This window comes from Filicampus tigris, chromosome 2, assembly GCF_054856515.1.
Source record: "Filicampus tigris isolate MCC_2025a chromosome 2, RoL_Ftig_1.0, whole genome shotgun sequence".
Classification (NCBI taxonomy): domain Eukaryota; kingdom Metazoa; phylum Chordata; class Actinopteri; order Syngnathiformes; family Syngnathidae; genus Filicampus; species Filicampus tigris.
In genome coordinates, this window is record NC_141218.1 from 24,025,385 (window position 1) to 24,050,631 (window position 25,247).

Here is a 25,247-nt window from a genome sequence, read left to right on the forward strand (position 1 = left end):
AGTTACACTAATCATCTTGAAATTCAGCCACTACATTATGAGTGTTAAAACAAAGAACCGTGTTTGTCAATCAATCTTTATATGTTCTTCAACTCAGCACATCGAGTGTGGATGTAGCAACTTTAAAAAAAGTCAAATGTAGCGTGTTATGATTTAACTTTGTTTTGTTCCTTAAAAACAAAGATTACTTCATAATTGGACTTATTTTTTGTATGTTTTATTTAATTATAAAGCATTGTTCCTTTCAGCCTAAAACATTGCTTTGTTTTTTTGTTTGGTTTTTGTTTTGCCAATTGGATACATCGCAAATTCTGACTCTTTTAATACTTAGACTGCTTATTGTAGTCATTAAAGCTGTTTTGAGTGCCGCAAACAGTTGTATATATGTCACATTTCTCACACGGAAGCAATTCAGCATCAGTGAAGTGAAGCAATAATGTTCAAGAAAAAGACAACCAGCGGTAGAATTATAACCAATTGCTGCCATCATGCATTTTGTTGTATATGCAAAGTTGAGATTGTCTAATATTTAATGTATGGAATATTTCAAATATACTAAAGCCTAACGAATATTCATTAACCTCATATATTTAGGTCATGAAAACCTCTGTGCACAAGTGACATTCTAACGCCAATGCCAGCATTACAAAAAGGAAAGAGCTGCGACTTTAAGAGCTTATGGAGATCAGCTTCATTCTCATTGGCTGGGAAGTGCAGGCAGTGAACCAATAGAATTGAAGACTGTACAAAGCAATCTCGTCCCAGCCCCCACGCAGCTCACACTAACCCGCAGAATGCACTGCGCTGCAGCACAGGCAGAAAGGAATCAGATAGTATTTTTTTAACATCTCAATAAATTTAAATGAGTATCTCTGCTCAGATGGCTTGATATGTGAGTTGTGGAAATATTCTCCGTTTTTATGGATGTAACAACCGCCGTGAAGAGGCTGTTAGTGAGAATGTTTGCCTTATAGTGGAGCAAGGATGACAAAGACAATAGGATACCGAGACTGGCGATGGCAGGCTCTTTTGTGGCATTTTCTCTTGTGGACTACAGTGGATGCGCAGACTCGTTACAGCATCCCAGAGGAGCTCAAAAAGGGTTCTGTGGTTGGAAACCTGGCAAAAGATCTTTCTTTGGGGCTGTCTGAGATATTTGAGCGCAAGCTGCGCGTCGCCTCTGAGGCTGGTAAGCAGTATTTCAGCGTGGATGCGGGGAAGGGCGAGCTGCTGGTCAGCGACAGAATAGACAGAGAGGCTTTATGCGGACAAAGCGCCACCTGCGTGCTGCCTCTGCAAGTGGTGGTGGAAAAACCTTTGCGATCCCATCGAATTGAAATCGAAATTAAGGACATTAATGACAATTCACCTCGTTTTCCAACGCAAGAAATAAACCTTAAAATACCAGAATCCGTAGCAGTTGGTACACGTTTTCCTTTGGAGAGGGCTGAGGACCCTGATGTTAGTGGCAATTCTTTGAAAAGTTACACTCTAAATAAAAACGATTATTTTTCTTTAAAATTTAAAAACGAAAAGAATGGTCTGACTGCCCCTGAACTGTTGTTAGAAAAGTCATTGGACAGGGAAAATATGTCTATTCATCAGCTGCTATTAACAGCGCTGGATGGAGGTAACCCTGTTAAAACTGGAACAAGTAAAATTATAATTGATGTGCTTGATAATAATGATAATGTTCCTATATTTGATGAAAAACAGTACAAAGTTTCCTTGAAGGAAAACAGCACAAAGGGAACATTTGTAGTCAGAGTAAAAGCTGCAGATATTGATCATGGTGTAAACAGTGAAATTAAATATTCATTTGGTTCTCGCACTCCAGAACCCGTTTTATCTATGTTCGATATTAATGAACAAACTGGACAAATAGTTATAAAGGGTGAGCTGGACTTTGAGACATTGTCATGTTATCTGATTGATATAACTGCAAAAGACAAAGGTGTACCAGAAATGGAAGGTCACTGTCAGTTACAAGTAGATATAGAAGACATAAATGATAACGCTCCTGAAATTGTTCTGACTTCTAAACCCAGTCCTGTACAAGAAGATGCTCCATCTGGCACAGTGGTGGCTTTGATTAATGTCAAAGACATTGACTCGGGTAATAATAGCAAAGTAACTTTACATCTTCCCAAAGGTTCACCTTTCTCCCTCAAGCCATCCTTCTCCAAAAATTATGAACTTGTCACCAGTGGTGCTTTAGACCGAGAGAGTGTGTCAGAGTACAATATTGAGATTACAGCCACTGATGCAGGCTCTCCTCCTCTCTCTAGTAAGAAAATGATAGCTGTCAGCATCACTGATGTCAATGACAACCCTCCTGTATTCTCTCAGAGCTCATATAATGTTTATTTGAAAGAGAACGGAGTAGCAGGGTCTATACTGTACTCTGTGTCTGCAAGTGACCCGGATGCCGGTGAAAACGCCAAAGTGTCTTACTCTATCGCGGACTCTAAAGTGCACGACGTTTCCGTGTCATCTTACGTTTACGTGAACGCGGAGAACGGCAGCATCTACAGCATGCACTCGTTTGATTACGAGAAAGTCAAAGTGTTTGAGGTTCAGGTTGAGGCGAAGGACCAGGGCTCGCCGTCTCTCAGCAGCAAGGCCAGCGTCCACGTTTTCATCCTGGACCAAAACGACAACGCCCCCGCTGTCATATACCCCTCCCCCCACGCCGCCTCCCACCTGCGGGTGCCCCGCTCGGCCAAGGCGGGCCACCTGCTCACCAAAGTGACGGCCGTGGACGCTGACTCGGGCCACAACGCGTGGGTCTCGTACAAAGTGGTGGAGGCCACAGACGCCTCTCTCTTCACGCTCAATTTGTACACGGGGGAGGTGAGGACCAAACGCGCCGTGTCCGAGCACGATGACTCCTCTCAGAGGCTGATCGTAGAGGTGAAGGACGACGGGGAACCGGTCCAGTCGGCCACCGCCACGCTGTCCATCCTGCTGGAGGACGGCGTGAGCGAACCCGTGTTGGAGCTGAGACACAAGGCGTCCGAGCCCAGCAAGAAAGGCGGCAGAATCACGCTTTATTTGATTGTGTCTCTGGCCTCCGTGTCCGTGCTGTCTCTGGTCACGTTGCTCATCTTGGCCGTCAAATGCATGAGGAGCGGCACGAGCGGCGCTACTTGCTGCGCGAGACGGACACACTGCGAGGAGGACAAGAAGCCCAACCGAAATCTGCACATTCAGCTCAACACCGATGGGCCTATCAAGTACGTGGAGGTTCTGGGAGGAGACGTCATGTCTCAGAGTCACTCCTTCAGGTCGTGCATGTCTCCCATGTCGGAGTACAGTGACTTCACTTTGGTCAAGCCCAGCAGCACCACTGACTTTAAGGAGGTCATCAGCGTCCTGGACGCTTCTTTGCCTGACAGCACCTGGACATTTGAGAGCCAGCAGGTGAGCAGACTTATATGAAGAAAGAATAAATACATGTAAAGGTCAAAAGTCGTAATAGAACGACCTAATACTTGTGCCAGTGAAGCCATGCACACTGAATACGATGATGGTTGAATTTTCTCAATTTTATTTTGTCAAGTTGTTGCACGAAATAAAATCATCTGTATCCAGATACATTTTTAAGTAGGCATATAGTCTGATTAAATTTTTAGTCTGGATTCAGATGATTTTATTTTGTGCAACCACTTAATGGAATAAAATTAAGTGAATGATGCACAGCATTTTGCAGTGCAGGACTAAGCTGTCAGAATTTGTTCACTCATATTTATATATTGTATATTTTGACACAAGGTGTGCAGCTTTCACAAAACGAAACTTTCTGTAAATAATAATAATAATAATAATAGCAATCCGTTTGACGAACATGTCTTCTGTCTTGTCAAGATCAAGCTGGGTGTTTCAGCACCACGTCAACGGACAGCGATGGTGACCAGTGCCGATGATAGTGACCACTTACTTGCAAAACTGGAGAGAGGGTTCGTTCCACTGACTAATGTAAAAAAATTAAAAATAGGTTAATGATAATAATAGCAATAATAATTTGTAACAATCTCAAAATGCTACATAGTCAGATGTGTTTTAAAAAAAGAAAGGGAGGGCCTAGCAGGAGGCTTTTGTAAAAAAAAAAAAAAAAAAAAGGCTCAAAATCAGAGTAAAGGTGTTTTCTGTGGGCTCTTTGGGCGGTCGGGGAGAGCGTTCCACAGCCTGGGAGCCACCGAGGAGAAGTTTCGATTGCCCATGGTGCGGAGCTTGGTTTTGGGGCCTTGGAGGGAATTTGTAGTTGCAGTACGGAGGATTCATGAGGAGGTTTACATTTACATGCTTACTGACTTGAAATGTTGGAGAACATGCAGTTTTGAAGATTAGTATTGGTTCACATCGTGAAATGAATCATGTGATGTCGTGTGTGACATGAACTCACTGACCATAATATTAGGTACACCAGCACAATGGATTGCAATGCACTGAGAGGCATTTATTTTATTTTTCCTCGAATATATACACCATACGCGACCACAATATTTAAAAAAAAAAACTCTAAATATGTCGCAGTGCATTTCTGCTGTATTGCCCTACACCCAAAATGATTCTATTTTTAAAACAGTGTCTGTCTTTTATTCAAAATTGAGTATTATGTTTAAAAAGGGAATATATTTTTATACACCTCTTTAAAAATGAATGAGAAGATCAGGTATTTTTATGTTGTAGTCATTTATCTCATTGGTACTTTTTTAAATGTACTTATCGTATTATCAAAACATTATAGTTGATATATTCTCTCTGACACGTTTGTTGCTCTCCACTGAGTGCAGATGAGCTGTGCGCGTGTATGTTGGTGTGTAACACTGGTACCGAGAGCCCCTCTGATTGGCCGAGCTTGAAATATGCTGTGCACCAATTGCAATCCTGAATTGTACAAAGAGATCTTCTCCCTCCCCCATACGACTGAGCAACACAACCACAATGCTCAGTGTCGGGAGGAGAGGATGTTAATCTGGCATGTAGTGGCATTATACTCCATTTTATTTTGATTTTTGACGATGGATGGATATTGTTTGACGTTGTCACGTGCTTGGAATATGGATTTTGGCCTTATGGCTTCTTTTTCTCTGGATGGGAATTGATGCATTTTATTGAGAAAAGGATGACAAAGGCAATAGGATGTCGAGACTGGAGATGGCAGGCTCTTTTGTGGCATTTTATATTGTGGACTACAGTGGATGCGCAGACTCGTTACAGCATTCCAGAGGAGCTCAAAAAAGGTTCCGTGGTGGGAAATTTGGCCAAAGATCTGTCTTTGGGGCTGTCTGAGATGTTTGAGCGCAAGCTGCGCGTCGCCTCTAAGGCTGGTAAGCAGTATTTCAGCGTGGATGCGGGGAAGGGCGAGCTGCTGGTCAACGACAGAATAGACAGAGAGGCTTTATGCGGACAAAGCGCGAGCTGCGTGCTCCCTCTGCAGGTCGTCATTGAGGACCCGTTGCAATTGCATAGAATCGAGGTTGAAATAAGAGACATTAATGACAACTCTCCCAGTTTTATTTCTAATGAGTTATCCTTCAAATTAGCCGAATCTGCAGCTGTGGGCAGACGTTTTCCTTTGAAGAGTGCAGCGGATCCTGACGTGGGAAGCAACTCAATTACATCATATACGCTCAGTAAAAATGACTGCTGTTCCCTTCGAATAAAAGAAACAGAGGGTGGAAACCCTGTCCCTGAGCTAGTGCTGGATAAGTCTTTAGACAGAGAGAAGAAGGCTGTGCATAAACTTTTATTAACTGCATTTGATGGTGGAAGTCCGGCTAGATCAGGCACTTCAGAAATTACCATAAATGTACTTGACAGCAATGATAACTTTCCGGTTTTTGAGAAAAATCTCTACAAAGTTTCTGTGGGTGAAAAGGGTCCAAAAGGCACTGTTATTATCAGACCAAAAGCAACAGATGCAGATGAAGGGTTGAATGGTGAAATTGGATTCTCATTTGGCTCCACGACTCCAGATTTTGTGTTGTCCATGTTTGACATAAATGCCATTACTGGTGAGATCGCTTTAAAGGGGGAGTTAGACTATGAGACAATAAGGTCATATGACATTGACATAACTGCGAAAGATAAAGGCAGTCCTGAGATGGAAGGTCATTGCCGTGTGCACGTTGATGTGTTGGATTTCAATGATAATCCTCCTGAAATTGTCCTCACCTCTCAGCCTAAACCTGTTCGTGAGGATGCCCCGAGTGGAACTGTTGTCGCTCTCATTAGTGCTCATGATCTTGACTCGGGAAATAATAGTAATGTGACATTAAACCTGAAAAAGGGCTCTCCCTTTGACCTAAAAAGTTCATTTTCTAATAATTACGCACTGGTTACTAGTGTTACTTTAGACCGAGAGCATGTGTCTGAGTACAATATTGAGATTACAGCCACTGATGCAGGCTCTCCTCCTCTCTCTAGTAAGAAAATGATAGCTGTCAGCATCACTGACGTCAATGACAACCCTCCTGTATTTTCTCAGAGCTCTTATAATGTTTACTTAAAAGAGAATGGATTGGCAGGCTCTATACTGTACTCTGTGTCTGCAAGTGACCCGGACGCTGGTGAAAACGCCAAAGTGTCTTACTCTATTGTGGACTCTAAAGTGCACGACGTGTCCGTGTCGTCTTACGTTTACGTGAACTCGGAGAACGGCAGCATCTACAGCATGCACTCGTTTGACTACGAGAAAGTCAAAGTGTTTGAAGTTCAGGTTGAGGCGAAGGACCAGGGCTCGCCGTCTCTCAGCAGCAAGGCCAGCGTCCACGTTTTCATCCTGGACCAGAACGACAACGCCCCCGCTGTCATATACCCCTCCCCCCACGCCGCCTCCCACCTGCGGGTGCCCCGCTCAGCCAAGGCGGGCCACCTGCTCACCAAGGTGACGGCCGTGGACGCTGACTCGGGCCACAACGCGTGGGTCTCGTACAAAGTGGCGGAGGCCACGGACGCCTCTCTCTTCACGCTCAATTTGTACACGGGGGAGGTGAGGACCAAACGCGCCGTGTCCGAGCACGACGACTCCTCTCAGAGGCTGATCGTAGAGGTGAAGGACGACGGGGAACCGGTCCAGTCGGCCACCGTCACGCTGTCCATCCTGCTGGAGGACGGCGTGAGCGAGCCCATGTTGGAGCTGAGACACAAGGCGTCCGAGCCCGGCAAGAAAGGCGGCAGAATCACGCTTTATTTGATTGTGTCTCTGGCCTCCGTGTCCGTGCTGTCTCTGGTCACGTTGCTCATCTTGGCCGTCAAATGCATGAGAAGCGGCACGAGCGGCGCTACTTGCTGCGTGAGACGGACACACTGCGAGGAGGACAAGAAGCCCAACCGAAATCTGCACATTCAGCTCAACACCGATGGGCCTATCAAATACGTGGAGGTTCTGGGAGGAGACGTCATGTCTCAGAGTCACTCCTTCAGGTCGTGCATGTCTCCCATGTCGGAGTACAGTGACTTCACTTTAGTCAAGCCCAGCAGCACCACTGACTTTAAAGAGGTCATCAGCATCCTGGACGCTTCTTTGCCTGACAGCACCTGGACCTTTGAGAGCCAGCAGGTGAGCAGATAATTGTCAAATCAAGTGACATGATCTTAGAATTCAGGGGATTGTTGTGTATAAAGCTTAGTAAATGGCACCATTTCAACTTGATTGACATGTTGCACAAAGGTTTTTTTTCACAATAAAACAACATTAAACAATATGCGGTATTAAGAAAAGATAAATATTTTTAGGAGAATTCATGTGTTACAGCAGATTGTTTTAAAAATAAAAATCACAATAGTTGAATAAATAGAATAAAATCACCTGGTAGTAATAACGGTTTTAGATAAAGTATTAATCGTAGTGTGAAGTCAGCAAAAGATAAATACAGACGGAGGCTGGAAGTGAGTGGCGTGTGCTGAGTGCATGTTGTGTTGCTCGCTCATTTTCTTATGTTTATTCTTTTATTTGTATTTCTATTCTCAATTTTCTGTCTTAATTTAAATGCTGGAGTGGACAAACCATCCCAATTTAGTGCTGATCTCAAGCCCGGATAAGAGAGCCTTAGAATCAGGCACTTCGAAGGAAATTAACCTTCAAATTGGATACGGCTCATCTAAACCCATCGGACAAATCTGGGAGGAAGAAGGTTTTCTGTTTTTCTTGCATATCTGCTGGTAAAATACGCTTTGATTACACAAATATATTTAATTTGCTTGATATTTAATTAAATAGAATATTCCACTTTGTATCATACAAACTTTTCACCGGTTTTCATGGGGCTGCTTTTGTTAGGTTGGTCAGTTTGGATTTGGCGCCCCCTTATGGGTAAAAATATTTTCCCAACTTTTTTCCACAACTCGCAACACGTAATTGACCGAAAGACGCACTGGAATGCGTTTTGGGTATCTCCAGGCAACCCCCACCCCCCCAGCCCCCATTACGAACGTCGTATATTTGCGCCATCCTATCATCTCACTTTTTGGTTGAAATTGTTCCCACAAACTTTGAGTTGGTGAAAGGGGAGAGAATGAAACACGTTTCTAGCGATTGTGTGCACGTTGGAAAGCGTGTGCGCGTGCGTGTGTGCGTGAGCGAGAGTGAGAAAGACTAGTGTGCGTCTGTGAGTGTGTGTTTGTGTTTCAGTTCCAATGAGGGGGGAGGCCTCTGTTTCCTCTCCCCGCCCACGAGTGGAGTGAGGCGGGAGAGAGGAGCCAGAGCAAAGTTGGAGTGGGGGAAAAAAAGTTGCGTTTTTCGGCCTCGTTTTCCCGTGAAAGTCGGCGGTCATGATCGCGTCAAAACTTCCCGTCACTCCCGTCAAGCGGATACACTTACCACCGAAATGGACGGGCTCGTCTTAACCCAACAATAATAATGGATAGCAAACGGTGAAGGCAGAATTGTCAGCGTTTTCCCGGACAATGGACTGCAGGCAGAGGAAGCGCCCCGGAGGAGGGAGCCAGCTGTCGCGGCTCTGCTGCTTTCTGGCCTGCCTCTCCTCCGCCTCCGCCCAGCTCAGCTACTCCATGTCGGAGGAGCTCAGTCCGGGATCCATCGTGGGGAACATCGCTAAAGATCTTGGCCTAAGCACTCAGGGGATTGTTCAAAGGGGGCTCCGTGTGGTGTCTGAATCAGACACTCAGTATTTTGAGGTGAGACAAACGAGTGGAGATTTGGTGATTAAGCAGCAGATTGACAGAGAGCAGATGTGCGAGTTGAGCTCGTCCTGCTCACTACACCTTCAGATACTTTTGTCGGATCCTTTGGAGATACAGCGCGTTGTGGTGGACATCGTAGACGTGAACGACAACGCTCCGAAATTTTCAACCAGCAGCGTTTCTTTGGAGGTGTCCGAGGCCGCCGCGCAGGGCACGAGGTTCCGTTTGGAGAGCGCGCACGACCCGGACGTGGGGACCAACTCATTACGCACGTACCACCTCGCAGAAAATGACTTTTTTATATTGAATGTCGAGACTAAAAGTGACGGCAGTAAGTTTCCCGAGCTGGTGGTGGACAAACTTCTTGACAGGGAGGCGCAGGCCTCATTTGAGCTGCTGCTTACGGCTGTGGATGGGGGGCAGCCTCAAAAATCAGGCTCCACGCTGCTTCTTATTAAAGTTTTGGACGTAAACGATAACGCACCTAGTTTTGAGGAATCTGTCAAAAAAGTGAGCCTTTTAGAGAATGTTGCACTGGGCACTTTAGTGACGAAACTGAACGCCACGGACGCGGATTCAGGTCGCAATGGTGAAATATCATTCATGTTTAGTAAATACACGCCAGAGCGTGTCGTTAAACTTTTTACCGTGGATACGAAGAGTGGGGAGATTCGCGTGAACGGCGAAGTGGATTATGAGAAAGCTACATCCTATCACATCACGGTGCAGGCCCGAGATGGTGGCTCCCCAGCGATGGAGGGCTCCTGCAACGTCATCGTGGACGTCATCGACGTCAACGACAACGTGCCGGAGGTCACGCTGACGTCACTCACAAGTCCCATCCGAGAAGACTCCGCCCCTGAGACGGTGATTGCCCTCATCAGTGCTCGGGATCTGGACTCAGACAAAAACGGGAGGGTTAGTTTAACCATTCCGCAAGGTCTGCCATTCAAGCTAAACTCAGCCTTTGGCATGCACTACAGCCTCACCACAGCGGGGCCCCTTGACCGTGAAATCGAGTCCGAGTACAAGGTGGTCATCAAGGCCACCGACGGCGGCTCGCCACCCTTGTCGTCGCAAACCACCTTTGTGGTGAAGCTTTCCGATGTCAACGATAACGCCCCCATCTTCTCCCAAAATTCCTACTCGGTGGACATCCCTGAAAATAACGCTCCGAGCGCCCCCATCACCGCTGTCTCAGCAACTGACCCGGACCTGGGGGACAATGCCCGCATCACCTACTCCATTCTTCACAGCATGGTCCAAGGCTCACCCATCTCCTCCTATGTCTACATTAATCCAGAGAGTGGCCACATCTTCAGCATGCGTTCCTTGGATCACGAGCAGCTTAAGGCTTTCCGTATCGAGGTCCAGGCCCGGGACGCCGGGACGCCCCCAAGGACGGCCAACGTCACTGTTCATGTGTTTGTGGTGGATGTAAACGACAACACACCCATGATTGTCTACCCTGCATTTCCGCCAGACAAAGGACTGCAGCTCAGTGTGCCCCCGTCTGCTGGACCAGGCTATCTCATAAACAAACTTGTGGGGGTGGATGCCGACAGCGGGCACAACGCCTGGTTGTTTTACTCCATCGCCCCCGGGCCGCATGCCGGCATGTTCCGTATCGGGGCACACTCTGGCGACCTCCGCACAGCCCGCAAGTGGGCTGAGGAAGAAGACGGCTCCACTTATGACATTGTGGTCATCATCCAAGACAACGGCGAGCCGCCAAAGTCCAGCTGGGTGAACATTACGGTCACGGTGGACGAGAAGGGAGTAGCGGATGACGCTCCGGCGAGACCTCACCACACGCCGTTCTCCCCGCGCAGCGGGATGTCGGACATCACCCTGTACCTTATCATCTCTCTCGCCTGTGTATCAGGTGTGTCTTTTATCACTTTCGCCATCCTCATGGTGCGATGCCTGAGGCACCGCGGGCACGGGATGGGCGACTCCGACTGCTGCTACTGCTGCTACGGTCACCAGCGGTCCGGCCGCTACCACCAAAGGCCCAGCAAGGACCTGCACCTGCAGCTCAACACGGACGGGCCCATCCGTTACATGGAGGTGGTGGGAGGCCCCCAGGATCCGCACACGCGCACTTACAGGCCCTGCTACTCCACCATATCTAGCAGGAGTGACTTTGTGTTCATGAAGACACCCATGATGAGTCACAACAATACGCTCAACACCACTCTCAGCAGGAAGCACCTTATGAACTCAGCCAGTGAGGTGAGGAGACTAATGCAGGTCAGGTGGGTCGGTGGGCGGGGCCAACTAAGTTTCTCAGAGAATCAAACTCCCTGGCCACAACATTAGCCACAACTGAACCACAAATTCTGACTATCCAATGCTGATTTATTTATTAGTTTGGTTACACAGTAGTGGCGTTTTTACAGTGAGTTCCCCTCAAATTGCTTATTTTGGGGAACCTATGCTCTGTTATTCACTGAAAAACGTACCTATTCACTGTTTTTATGCTCAAATGCCATGTCTGCTTTTAAAATAATTTAGTGCTGCCTTGGGGCCAAGGAACTAATTTGAAGTGTGGGGAGTAACTTCATTTTGTCAGGCCATACCTTTGTGAGGTAGAAAAAAAGTTGTTTGAAACCATTTCGTAGCATGTAAGGGTAATTACAAACCTTTTTGAGTGTCCGTCAATTACTCAGGGATTCCAGGAGGGTCGACAATTTTTGAATCATCTTCCGCTGCAAACTACAACCACAGTTAGAATATTTTTTGTATTTTTAACTTATTTACTAAATCAGTTAAAAAAAGATGGCAATGACTTGGCAATTTTGCTATTACACTACTGATATTGTTAAATGAGTACATCTTAAAAATAGCATTATTATATTTTTACAGGCAGAAGTTTGGGTACAGCCCTCTAACTTTATCATTTTATATTTTCAAGTGAATGTTTCTTTGTCAGTTTGGACCCTCTTTGGGCATAGTTACCCCCAATAGATGGTGAGGGGAAATGGAGGAACCCCGAGTGCTTCTAGCAGATGGTGAGCAAGAGACACCAGAAAAATAAAACAAAGAAACATTTTTCTGTAATGTTGATTTAGTGGCTGAAAAACGACAGCAGAGAAAGATGGGATGTTAAGGAGAGGAAGGCGGACTAAGGAAAGAAAATACTCAAAGGAATGCAAGAAAAAAAAAAACACGGTTCAGAACAGGAAGTCACAGGGTCACTTGTATGGTCCCTGACTTCCTGTTGTCCACTGCTGAATAGTTGCAGCACTCTGTTCTTACTTCCTTGGGCAAAATGATGCCTCTTTGAAGAGTCAAATGTATGACTCATCATTATCCAGGATAGGTTAATTAACCTGAAGTCAAACTGTACAGCACAAAACTGGATGCACTTTTTGTCATGTGCTTTACCCATTATGTTTGATTTTCATGAAGCTTTTTAACATACTTCCTCTATACTAAATTAGCTTGGCCCCCGAGGTCAGCAGAGTGCCATCTGTCGCAGTGTTCCACGTGACACGTGCTTGCATCGAGGACAACAGAGTGAGTGAGGAAGAGAAGAAGATAAAGGGATGAGGGATGGGCGGCTTTACGCGCATGGCAGCAGACGGTGCTTCTTTAATGCTTTTAGAACGGCGGCCATCATGTTAGCGACCGTGCTTGCGGTTGCGAGTGTTAAATGGGACACACAAAGAGCCTCACGATCGCGGGTAATTTTAGAAGTGAGCCGTGAGCCCCAGTGACTAATGCTCTCTCGCTTCCATGTCCATTCCTTTGTAATGTGTTGCTCCGGAACACTTAGTTTAACATGCCCTGAGCAATGGTTAAAAATAGAGTGTCCTTCCTTTCGTCAGCTCACAATTGAAAGCATCCATTCCCATTTTTGCAGTTTTTAAGTAATCAATACCAAGGTGTTGTGTTAGCTCTTCATAGTTTGTTTATGTGCAGGCTAGTCGGGTCGCTATGGAAATGCAGCACGCTCCTATTTAAGCATCACATACACAAAACTGGCTCATGCAGTTTTGGGAAAATGTCCTCAGGGTTTTGTCAGTTACCTGTTCGTGTTTGTTAATTCAAATCAACCACACGTCACGTTTCCTATACTGGATGTGTTCTTCTTATCAGTAGCAATTGAAGTAAGATGGTGAATTCTACACCGTATTGCTTGCTTTTATAACAGATTGAAATGTGTGTGAGAGAGATTGTCAGACCAGCAGAACAAAAAATGACTTCCTCTTTTCAGTTAGAGCGCCAGGTGCAGTCCAGCCAAACTATTTTAACCATCATACAGTTTATCATGTGTGTCTCCCAGAGGCCCCCTCAAAAAAAAAAAAAAAACACCAGATGGAAGGAAGCATATTTTGTCTGCACAAACCATTTAGTTATACCAGTTGAATGCTGCTGCATGCACAGTCACAAAAGTATTTTTATGTTTTACTTCAAACTGACAGATGTTCGCCAGATGCCCTCATGCGCTGGTGAGACAACTGAGGCAGGTCGTAATTTGTTTGTCTACCTCAAATATGTGACAGATGCAGACTAAAAGTGCTTTAAGCTGGTATGAAAGGTCAAATCCACACTGTGCTTGGATGAGTTGTTATAGTTGTCAGATCAGCTTTGTCGTATGGTAACGTCGGAACAGGATGCGTTAATATGGTCTTGTGATATGTAAATGCACTCCAATGAACACATATAATGAAGCCTTTTATCCAAGCAGTGTTTTGTAGTCTTTATCCCTGACCTCGGCATTGTTTGTGTGCTGGAGCCAGTCACACAGCTGGAATGCTGGGCCTCTTCCTGGATGTTTGCCTTCACTCACAGCTCAATCGCTTTCTATCAGACGAACACACATGCTCGCGCTCATCAGAGCCGTCCATTTTTTGAATGCAATCATCGGCCAAGCTGTGGATTAGGATTGAGATTGAGCATCCTCTTCTCATTCACAACCGTTGTGGTTTCATTTTGGAATGGATGCTGATTTTGCTTCATCTTTGCCTTATTTGCGCAGTTTTCTTGTTATCGGAGTGATGTGGGAGGAAAGTGTGCATTTTTATCACAAAAGTAACAATATTCTGACCATCTTCCAGCTTTCCATGATTCCCTGGGGTTTGAACAACTCTTTTAATAATGCACCGCATCATCTTCCCCGCCACTCGCTCCGGGGAGCTCTTGTGTCGATTAGGCAGCGCAACATGGCGCTCAGCCAGCCTCCATTCACTGCTTCAGCGCACAACAAGAGAAGCTGGGAAGAAGTGGGAAAGGCATGAACAGGCGGGACTACATGGCTCATACTGCGTAGCCTGTTCTCAGGAGAATTTAGTAAGATTTTGCGTGAGAAATAGTGTTGTTAGTGGGACAACTACTCTACCGCTGTTTGTTGTCACAGGGAAGCTGGAGCCTGTCTTGAAAGCTGCAATTATGAACAGGAATTGGTCCAACAGATGTGTGACACCCCCTTAAAGCGGAAGTCAACTCAAACATATTTTTTTTCAAGAGTATGTTCGATGCAAGCCCACTAGTTGAAACAAGGCATTCTGATAAATATTGCATTTTTGGAATAAGAGTTAATCCACCCGTTTTTAGCCATCTCTGGGAGCGGCCATTTTGTCACTTCTGTTGACTGAAAATGACATCACAGTGTCTCAGGGCTCAGGTAACGACCAACCACAGCTCACTTGTTTTCTGAAGCTGAGCCCTGAGCAGTTGTGATGTTATTTTCAGAAGTGACAAGATGGCCGCCCCCCAAAGATGGCTAAAATGGGTGGATTTTGCTGCTTAACTCATATTTCACAAACGCAATATTAATCAGAATGTCTTGTTTCAAATAGTGGGCTTGCATAGAACATATTCTTGAAAAAAATATGTTTGGGTTGATTTTCACTTTATACTGCTTTTTTTGTGACACAATGCAGAAATTTTGAAGCAGAGAATCTATACTCTCTCACTAATCATTTTATACAGTCTTTAACTTTTCATTCACAGTTTCCACCTTGCTTAACTGTGAAACATGTAATAGAGAGTCACATGAATGTTTAGAGATATGTCGGAAAAAAACAGGAGCATAGTCAACTTTTCCAACTGATGCCTATTTTTGCCTTGTCTCTTTTTCATCAAGCAGACATTTAAGGTTTGCGTTTACCATTATGATTTTCCATTTTGCGGTGGTCCAGTTACTTGCATCATTTTGTGCTGCTCGTTTAGCATTTTCTCCTCCGCAAGTCTTGGAACAACATGAGCGTGCAGAGGTTTCTTGTGTTTTTTTTTGTCCTGCTGCAAAACTGCACACGCACGCATACATTTAGATGTGTCAGCCACAAAAACAACATCACATGAAATCCAGTGAGAAACCTCATCAAGTGTGTTGATCTTGAATGTGTGGCTCATGTTGCAACTTTTCTTCTCTTTGCAGCAAAAGCCCCCCAACAATGACTGGCGTTTTAACCAGGGACAAAGACCAGGACCCAGTGGGTGAGTAAACATGCACTTCTCTTGCTCACACTCACAGAATGAAGATGATGATGATGATCGGTGAAGAAGGATGGGAAATAGCTGTTAAGCTGCTACTACACTGCTTTACCTTATGGTTACATTATAATTCACCCCAGTGAGGTAGTCTTTCCCCCTCACACAGTCCTCAGCGATGCATCCCCGCTTTCTAAAATGGCTGCCGCAGCCTCCTCCCCCTCGCGTTCCTCTCCTCTCTGCTTGCTCAGTACTGCAGATGAGCGCCAGAACTGGTGGGGGAGGGGTCGATGCAGTTGTTCTCGCCTCCTTTACTGACATCCGAGGGGTGTTTCTAATCAAACGCGACGCCATGCCGTATTTCTGCCTTCCAAACACTGCGTTTTTGGCCAATGTGTGCTAATTGCTGCAGCTTCGTGCAATTGTTATTTTGCTCCATGTTGTCATGGGGTAATACTTGATAATGGTTATTGCACAACGTGGTGCTATGTTAGTCCCTAAAACACTAGCTGGGTTGGGGGGGATGAAGCAAGCCTGGAAGCTCTTCCCCAAATAAATACTTCTGTGATTATGGATACATCAAGCAAACCTTACTTGCCATGTCTGACGTGTAAATGGGTACTGATACGATTCTAAACGGGAGCTGGATCAAACATTCTGCCTTTGTTATAATCGCTACTATGTCACTGAATAGAGCATACTGCCTCCACTTTCTCAGTCACTTTGAGTAAGCCAAGTCCATCTTCATAGATCTCCACTTCTTGCATGTCTGAATATTGACATGAGGACTTCTTGACAAATGAAGGCAGTAGAACCATGTGGTTTCTCCCATGCCATGATAACAATGAGTCATCATTTTAAAGAAAGTTGTGTTACAATATTTTACCAGGGTTCAAAGTAGAAGTTTTTGAATGAGGGGCTTAAGTAAACAGTAAATGGCTGGTGTTGACCTAATCCTACTGACACACACACACACACACACACACGCACCAATAAAATGACCTCCTTTTGTGAATACAATAATACTGCTCAATTAGGAATGACACTGTCAGAGAAGTGTTTCTTCATCAGTGTGTTTCTTATTGTGGTTTTACTTTACTTACTTTACCAGTGGTGCAGAAACGTGTTGCATCAAACTGAGAGCTGTTTCTAACATAGTATTATGATCCCATTATTTAGCTGCTGGAGAGGTGGAAAACTATTTGAACATGTATAACACTACAAACTACAACCACAATGAATACCTCTGTGACAGTGTCAGTCAAAACTGCAACTCTTGCCTTTGGCCTCATTAGGTTGTGCAAGTGTACATGCACAAAGTAAACATGACTGTCAGACTGTATAATGTATGTTGTGCTTTTAGTCCCCACATGCCATACGGTACACATATACGATGGACGCCGAAGAGTGGGACAAGGTACTAATTTAGACATAGAAAGTGTGGTCACTCTCTGCCCTTTGTAGCTGACCAGCGTTTGTGAAAATGAATTGGACCTGATTGGTTTATAAGGGTGGAGAGTTTCCTGTGATAGTGCACCCAGGCTGAGTGTGTGTATAGCTGTATCTAACTCATAGAGCTTGTGTTAGTCTCCCTAAAAGTTTGATGGGCTTTGTTGAGCCGTGTGCATTTAGGCCACAATGCCTGCTGTGGCATAGGAAGGACTGTGGCACTTCTTTGCGTGCAGTGTCGTGCCATATATATGTGTGCAAAACCAAACAAAATGGAGCTTGTGTAATTTCCTTGGGCTTCACTGTGTTGCCTTAATGTTTGTGTGTGCATAGTGGTTGTAGCCCAACAATATCACATGTAATTTATCAAGTGGACGGCAGGGAAGAGGCCGTGTCGCTCTCTTGAGGTCAACATGCCATTGAGGCAGAGGCAGCATGAGCAGCATGTGGTTATCTGCAGACTGAGGTTGGATGTGCCTAAAATGTCCCCAGCGAGGCAATAAAACGCGGCCGGAGGATATAAACGCCGGCCTGGTCGGACCGAGCGTCCTCCCTCTGAACCGCAACTCCCAATCCCACCCACAGGAAGTGATAATACTGACCACAGGAAGAGCTCAACAGCCACAGGATGTGATAAATGAGAAGCTCGTTTAGCTTAAATGAAGCGCTCGCTTTTTATCTTTTGTGATGAGAGGGCGATGGCGGCTTCAAACCAGGGCCTGGTTCTCACTGGCTGGAAGAAAAAACATTGTCGAGTTTTGCAAAGCAGGTGTCGGGGCACGTAAGCCCCCTTCTTTTCCCCCCAGTTAATCGTCTTTCCATTTAATTCTTGCGAAGGGCAGGACTGTTTATGGCGATCCTGTTGGTTGTTGTGCATCACTAGTATAACCCAGATTATAAATCAGCGTGACCCAGTTGTTAGTAGCACAGCTTGCGTTCGTGCAGCACTAGTGTGACTATGTGAACAATGATAGATTGCAGCTCTGCTTTGTTCCCGACACACGCAAATTGCACTCTTTGAATAAACAAGCCTGTCTGGAGTTTGCCCACATGGAAATGATGAATTTGCATCAACCCATTTTGATGACAGCATCAGTATTAAATATTCAACCACTTTTGCTCAAAGAAACGACAGAAAGCGTGCACGTATTGTTCGACTTTGTGTTAAGTTTCAAACACGCTAAGTTGTCACTGTGACGCATCAGCGCTCCACTCTTCCTCAGCTGCTTTGCCACCAACACAGAAAATGTCAAGCATGACCCACCGCCTATTTACAGTCGAACTTAACTTCATCTTCTCCTCCTCTCCCACATGCGCAGGGCTGCCGGAGGACCCGAGGTTGCCATGGGAACCGGCCCCTGGCCCCAACCCCCAACTGAAGCTGAGCAGCTCCAGGCCCTGATGGCTGCGGCTAATGGTAAGACATTCAGTGGCAACCCTCCCCTCTCAATGCTGCTATTGTTTAAAAATAAATACAGTAGTGTGAGTTGAATGGTTTGTCGCCTGAATGATTTTTTTTTTTTGCTTGGTGTTGCGAGCCAAAATTTTAAAGCGTTTTTGGGGGGGCTGTTGGGGAAGCCAATTCACGTTTTTTCTTTTTTTTGTGGAAAATGTTTATTGGAGAAATAGCTCCGTTTTTTTCCAAGAATGTTTTGAATTGGAAAAAAAATAGTCAAAATGTCAAGGTACCACATTCACTTCCCATGTTCTCTCTCCTGCACTCAAACAGAGCTCACACATTGGTGACTCAGTTAGAAAAGAAGCTTAATGTGGACTATAAAAGCAACGTTTTAATTTAAAAAAAAGAAGAAAAAAATGAAACTGAGGAGGGACCAACTATTTGGCAAACAAGCTTCCAAGTCATCAGTCAAGTTTCCATTGCTGTTTTCATCTCATTGTCAGAGGCATGGAAAAAGAATTCTCCTTCCTTGTGCTCAGCCGTACCCACGTCAGCACAAAATAAGCCCGAGTGGCCCATCCGTGTCATTAGGAAGGAAAAGAATGTGCGATACATGATGAAGGTCACCTCTAAAGTCACAGATAGGAATGAAGGGGGATATTGGGCACATTTGTCAATACTAGAAGTAAGCACTATGTATTTTCCATGCATGTTTAGGTAAAGGAGCAAGTAAATCGGTGGGTTTCGGGGCAGGAGGGTTGCGCTTGTGGCTCTGCATTGCAGAGGCTGAGAAAGAATTATGAGCTGAGCAGTGATGCACACAGAGCAGAGGACAAAACAAGAGACATCAGACTTCGTCAAGATAGCAGCACTAAAATGTAACACATTTTCATGTATTTCATAATAATGAACAAATACACAAATAACGGCTGACCACAATGCTTCCTTTTTAAATAAATATTAATTGATTAACTCATTAAATCTCAAAGACATATTTTTACAGTATGTCAAGACATATACGTAAATATGTCCTTGGCACTGAATGAGTTAGTTAATGTGAGTCACTAAACAGCTACTTTATCCAACAGTCACATTTGGATTCCAAACCAACACAGAGTACTAATCTCCTGTTTCTTTATGAAGTGCTTATCTGACATGTGTATTACATAATTATTTTGTAATTATTTTTGCGGCTCTGTACAGGAATTGTTTATATGCGAACGTTTTCAAAAATCCCACCTTAACTAATTTTTACTAGCCGGTTGGGTGAACAAACCCTGTTCTCGCACAGTTAGAAGCTCACTTGTAGTTGCAATTTTGCCTCTTAACACAAAGCAAAACAAATCTCAGATGTCACCCACTTTTCACATTCTTGTTTCCTAACAAGTTTTCCCCCTTCCATCTCCCTCACCCCCACGCCCTCCTGCCCTTTCACCTATCAGTGAGCGAGGCGACCGGCACCCTTGGACCCGGCACGATGGGCCTGAGCACCCGCTACAGCCCCCAGTTCACCCTGCAGCACGTGCCCGACTACCGGCAGAATGTCTACATCCCCGGCAGCACGGCCACGCTCACCTCTAATCCTCAGCAGCAGCAGCAGCAGGCCATGGCCCAGCAGGCCAGCCAGCAGGCGCTGCCACCGCCCCAGCCGGGCCAGCCCGAGCCCCCGAAAGCCGCCCAGACCCCCGCCTCCAAGAAGAAGTCCACCAAGAAGGAGAAGAAATAGAAATGGAGGCGGAAAATGCTCAATCTGGTCTGACGAGAGCTGAAACCCCCCACACCCCACCATGAGGTATCGCACGATGGACAGTTCTGATGGTTCTTTGGAAGTGTCCTGAAGGTTTTTAGGAGTCTAAACATACCGAATCCTTCGCCTTGTAATCAGTCGATACTTGCTGGTTGGGTATGGGGGGTTATTGTGATTTTCTTTTCATTTATTTTGGCTAAGACAAGAAACCTCCCAAGGTTGATAAGGCTTAGAAGCAAGTGATGTATTCAGAGAAATGTTTTGTCTTTCATGTTGGATTTATTGTGCTCTTTCCTTCGAGCGGGAAGTCAGCTGTTGTCAGTACGCTAGTCGCCATGATATTTCGATGTAGGCTCGGCCTTTGCAGGATCTTCAAGCATACCTTCCGCGGAGATAAGAAGGCTGTTCTTTTACCGCTATTACAAACTCGTCTGCATGCTCTTTAAAGGTTCAAACCGCATTGTCCTAGTTTAGAGTTGCAAACTATGCATTGCAAAAGCAAAAGAGGAGGACGCCACACCCCCTCCCCGCCCTCTGCCAAATCGCTGGTAAACAGAATGCACATGTAGCATTTACCTGGCAAAAAAAAGACTTTTGTAACCATAGTTCAAAAAAGTACAACATTAACCTCCTGTAAAGCATGCACCCACAATAAGAGCCAACAGGTGGTGTCCAGCCGCTCCCTCCCCCAACCCAGCCCCTCACTGCCCCACGTTGAGAGCCAACCTGAAATTTTGCACTGACGTCTGGTTGAAATCACATTTGGATAAAGTATTTGCCCTCATTGTCAACGTTATTTTGTATGCTGCAATAGCATAAAGCAATTGTATGCATAAGATATGAAGTCCGGCTGGTGACCGCTACCAAATCATTGTTCCATTGGCCCAACAGGGTGGGCAACCTGGACTCCAACCACTGAATGTACAGAGGAACCACTGTTGCCCCACCCACCACTAGCTCAATGCACTGTCCCAGGCTGGGGTCAAGGGTTCGCCGAGGTGATACCACTCGCCATGCTCGTCCTTTGCCAATATTAAAAATGCTCCCCCACCCCCATCCGCTCACTTGTAAATAAATACAAGTCCTGTTGATGGTATGAGCCAGGTGTTTGTGTTGTAGGGACTGCCGCCGTCCAACCTTTTCCAAAATCAAAAGTCCTTCTCCACAAAGCGTGGCTCACTACTGGAATGTGTTGCATTTTGTTTTCCAAGAAAATTTAGAAAACCACAGATTTGAAAAAAAAAAACAACAATTATAAATGAAAATCTGAGATGTTCTTCAACAGTTTGTGTTGCAATGTAGTAACTAAGCACCATGCCAACTAACACTTCAGTGTAAATAAAACAAATTAAAGATAACTTTAGATAAGTGACACACGTAGACTAGTTAACTTGTGATATGTGTTGCGCATATTTTTGTGTTCATTTTCTCTTCTATCTTTTATCACCCTGTAAAGAAACGACAAAAAATATGAATATGTTTCTATCCTTCTGTAACCTCTCAATGTTCTTTTTGCGGTGATTTGATCTTGTGCATTCTCTTTCTGTCCATATGAACAAATGACTATAAATATTATATATGTGTATGTCCGTCCGCTGCTCAACTAATACTACTCTATCCTGCTGTATTATCTTTCTTATCAAATGCTTAGACCCCCTCCCCTCGCCACGCTTTGTCCCTGTGTTACTCTTATTTTTATGCTAATATTTATATTGCTGTTTTATTTTCTCTTGAACACTGACATTTCAAATAAAAAGATTATGAAATCAGCCATCTTTGCCATTGTCTAATTTCTCTGCATAACAATACAACATATTAATGCCTTGCATCTAATGCAGTGTTTCCCAACCTTCATTAAACCAAAGCACATACAGTACTTTACATTCGGAAAAGCTCTAGCACACCACAAAGCATCTAATTGTTCTGCCTGTCACTGTAAGTCACTGCCATAGGAAGATGAATAAACATATTTCTGATTAATGATCATTTTCACAGAAATGTAATTAATTTGGATAATTTCCTGTGGGACCCTTGATGATCTCTCACAGCACCCATGTTGGGAAGTTCTAATGCATCCCAGAATTTATTGCTGTGCTCTCATCCTGAACAAAATTTCAAACATGAGGCCGCAAAGTAACATTCGACACACCAACAAACGATAAGAAGAAAAGTAGCTCACACTAACAACTGTGAAGCTTTTTGGAGGAAGAACAATTACACATGAACAAATTAAGCAACAACCAGACATGTAAATAATATGCGCCAGTAATGTGTCAATATGTTGGTTGCCCTCAGAATGATGAAGTACAATGAACACATTATTATAAAAATCTTTCTGGCAGTGTCATTCAAAATGCAGCAAAGGCAAGAATTTTACTGCTCTTGTACTGAACATCTTTAGACTTTGATAAAGTGTCTTATGAGGATACTGGACATGGTCATATTATATAGTGGCCCAAATAAAGGAGAAACTGTAACAAAATGTACGTTATATAACCAAACAAACCTGATCTAGGTAGCCTAATCATGCAGATAATTCTTTAAAAACAATTCATGTATTTAGTGGCTACTGCAGTTAAAATCAAAGAACCTTCCTAGGATCTTTTTGACGCAAAACACAGGCAGCTATAAATAGCCTCCCGAGGTGTCACCGTGCAGGAGCAAGTGGGCGGGCTGTGACTCGCTGCATGCTGCAGATGTTGGGGGATGGAAGCTTGGTGAAGATGTGGAGCGAGGGCGGCGTCATAATGCAGCTTTGGAAAAGTGTCAACAAATGGTATGGTTAATGTGACTTCGAAAATATCTCGGAGACTTGCATTACATTTATACATGTATAAGTCACGCCCCCTTACCTTCACTGAACATGGGCTATGCATTGACCATTGTCTTGTGTGACTTTGTCATCCTCTTCATTAGTCACACAGGAACTATCCCCCTATCATAAACAAATTCATTAGTCAGTATTGCGCAAGTCAGCAAGTGTGACACACAGAAATCCATCAATGATAAAATGCATTGTTTCAATTTCCGACTGAAACTCCAAAGCAATGCTGTCCTTTCTTGCTTGAAAAAAGACCAATAGCACATGGGATATTATTATGATTATGATTATTATTATTATGATTATTATCATTATTATTATTATTATTATTATTATTATTATTATTAGTCATACCCATTTGCATACCCAAAATGGCTGACTTTCCTCTCCCCACCTCTCTGTCATTGTGTTCCAAGGTTGGTATGGTAACTGTCAGCTCGAGTGAGCACGCTGTTCTCCCCTCCCTGTGTTGAATCTGTGCAGCAGCCATGTTGGTGTGGTCCTGCTGAGCTGCAGGAAGACAAACACATTGAAACATTAGTCAGACAAAATACAGGAAAAACAAGCGCACACGCACACATAGATGAGTCAGACATAGTACAACACTGTGGCACAGTTTGATTCCCTGGTGACATACAGTATAGTGGAATGTTGATGCTCTAACACAATGTAGATTCACAATTCAGATTTAGAAGGAAGAAAATTCTCATTTTATCTAAAGGAAATTCATTACTCTGTCAAACTGCCATGTTTAAACCTTTCAGACAACTTTTAAGTAACATTTTATGGCTCACCTGTTCTCTGAAGCTGAGCCATGATTGGTCGTTATCTGAGCCTTGAGCAACTGTGATGTAATTTTCAGTCGAGAGAAGTGACAAAATGGCCGACCTCTGAAATGACTAAAAAAGTTGGATTTTACTGCTTAACACAATATTAATCAGATTGTGCCATGTTTCGACTAGTGTGCCTGTATAGAACATATTCTTCAATTTGTGGGTTGACTTCCCTTTAAGACATGAACAAATTAAAACAGTCAGTTTTAATGTTGGATGTTGTTATGGTTTCACAATAATTAAAAAAAAATCTTCTTGCATACACAGCAAAAAGTTGAGTGTTAAAATGACTCCCACAGAGACAATTTCAACACTTTTTCAGGGTTTATATAGCTCCACACTCTACAGAGTTGAATGAACATTTTACAAAGAGTGAACCATTTTACACTGTGCCAGAGTTACTTAACAACATTATTGGAGTAGAGTGGTAACACTGCTGAGATATATTTAACAACCTGGTAAGTGTTAGTTTCAATCCCACAAGTGTTAAAAATATTTCAATTTATTATATTTCGTTTTCTTTTTTTTCGTTGCATGAACTCCCATTACACAAATTAGCTTTAGGTGAATTGATTATCCTCATTTAATCCTAAGTGTGAAACCACTACATGACAGGGACAGGTACATGGAGAGAATTCTCTCGCTGTTTTGTGGCAGAAACTCATCTGACACACTGCCACTTTCAGTCACAGTACCCCATTGCTAAAAAAAGAAAACACTACCGGTCCAACCCTGATGTAAGAGTGAACTTAACACGTCTTTGGTTGTTTAACAATTAAACATGAAAATAACATTGTTAATAAAAAAAGGAACAGCTACATTTAACTGTAGCACTTCGCATGCCCAGAAGTCTTTGCGGCAGAGCAGTTCTAATCGAGTGGGCGAATCTTATAATTAACTCTATGCAGAGTTGGCTAACACTAAATAAATCAACTCTGTCAAATAACTCCAACACCAACTTCCAGACAGTGTTAAAAATACACTTTTGGGATTGAAATAAACTGAAACATTTGACTCCAATATTTTAACACTCCAATTTTTGCTGTGTAACTTTGCATGAAAAGAAGTCAATTCCAAGCGGATGACCAGTGTGATTGGCTAACGTGCGAAATGAGGCAAGTCTAGGGGTTACCCTGCAAATCTACAGGTTTCGCATAACTGTTGTAAACCAAGAACAATGACAAAGACGACTATAATCATGTTTTCCTCACAATAAATGCAGTCAGAGCATGACAACAGTCTTTCTAATACATAAAAAAACACAATGAGATTTTATTACTAAATAGAATTTCCTGTCCACCCAACCCATGAGTACTCCTACTAATATGCTACAGTAGAGCAGATGACCGATGAATTGTCAAGGAGGGGTGAAAGGGGGATAGAAAGGGTCTTTATTGTGGTGCGTCT

The 25,247-nt window shown here is 44.1% G+C and overlaps 1 protein-coding gene and 1 long non-coding RNA gene across 25 annotated transcripts in view; one reads left to right on the forward strand and one right to left on the reverse strand.

Annotated features, from left to right (window-relative positions):
• Window positions 1-21,957, forward strand: part of LOC147151836 (protocadherin gamma-C5-like) — a 262,710-nt gene extending 240,753 nt beyond the window's left edge. For 17 of the 24 annotated variants that reach the window (XM_086018745.1, XM_086018616.1, XM_086018795.1 and 14 more), the window contains 4 exons: window positions 15,539-15,597; window positions 16,955-17,008; window positions 18,360-18,457; window positions 19,882-21,957. In XM_086018745.1, coding sequence (XP_085874871.1) covers window positions 15,539-15,597; window positions 16,955-17,008; window positions 18,360-18,457; window positions 19,882-20,165 — 495 coding nt within the window. In that variant the 3' untranslated portion in view covers window positions 20,166-21,957. Of the gene's footprint in view, window positions 1-4,893; window positions 7,568-15,538; window positions 15,598-16,954; window positions 17,009-18,359; window positions 18,458-19,881 lie in introns of those variants that run through there. The other 7 variants (XM_086018786.1, XM_086018821.1, XM_086018720.1 and 4 more) reach the window with 3 other exon arrangements.
• A 931-nt stretch (window positions 21,958-22,888) lies between these two features.
• LOC147151843 (uncharacterized) lies at window positions 22,889-23,842 on the reverse strand. The gene is made up of 4 exons (XR_015089805.1): window positions 23,802-23,842; window positions 23,402-23,517; window positions 23,039-23,121; window positions 22,889-22,939 (listed from the first exon to the last, which is right to left on the reverse strand). It is a non-coding gene; the product is annotated as an uncharacterized LOC147151843 (long non-coding RNA).
• Between the last annotated feature and the right edge of the window lie 1,405 nt (window positions 23,843-25,247).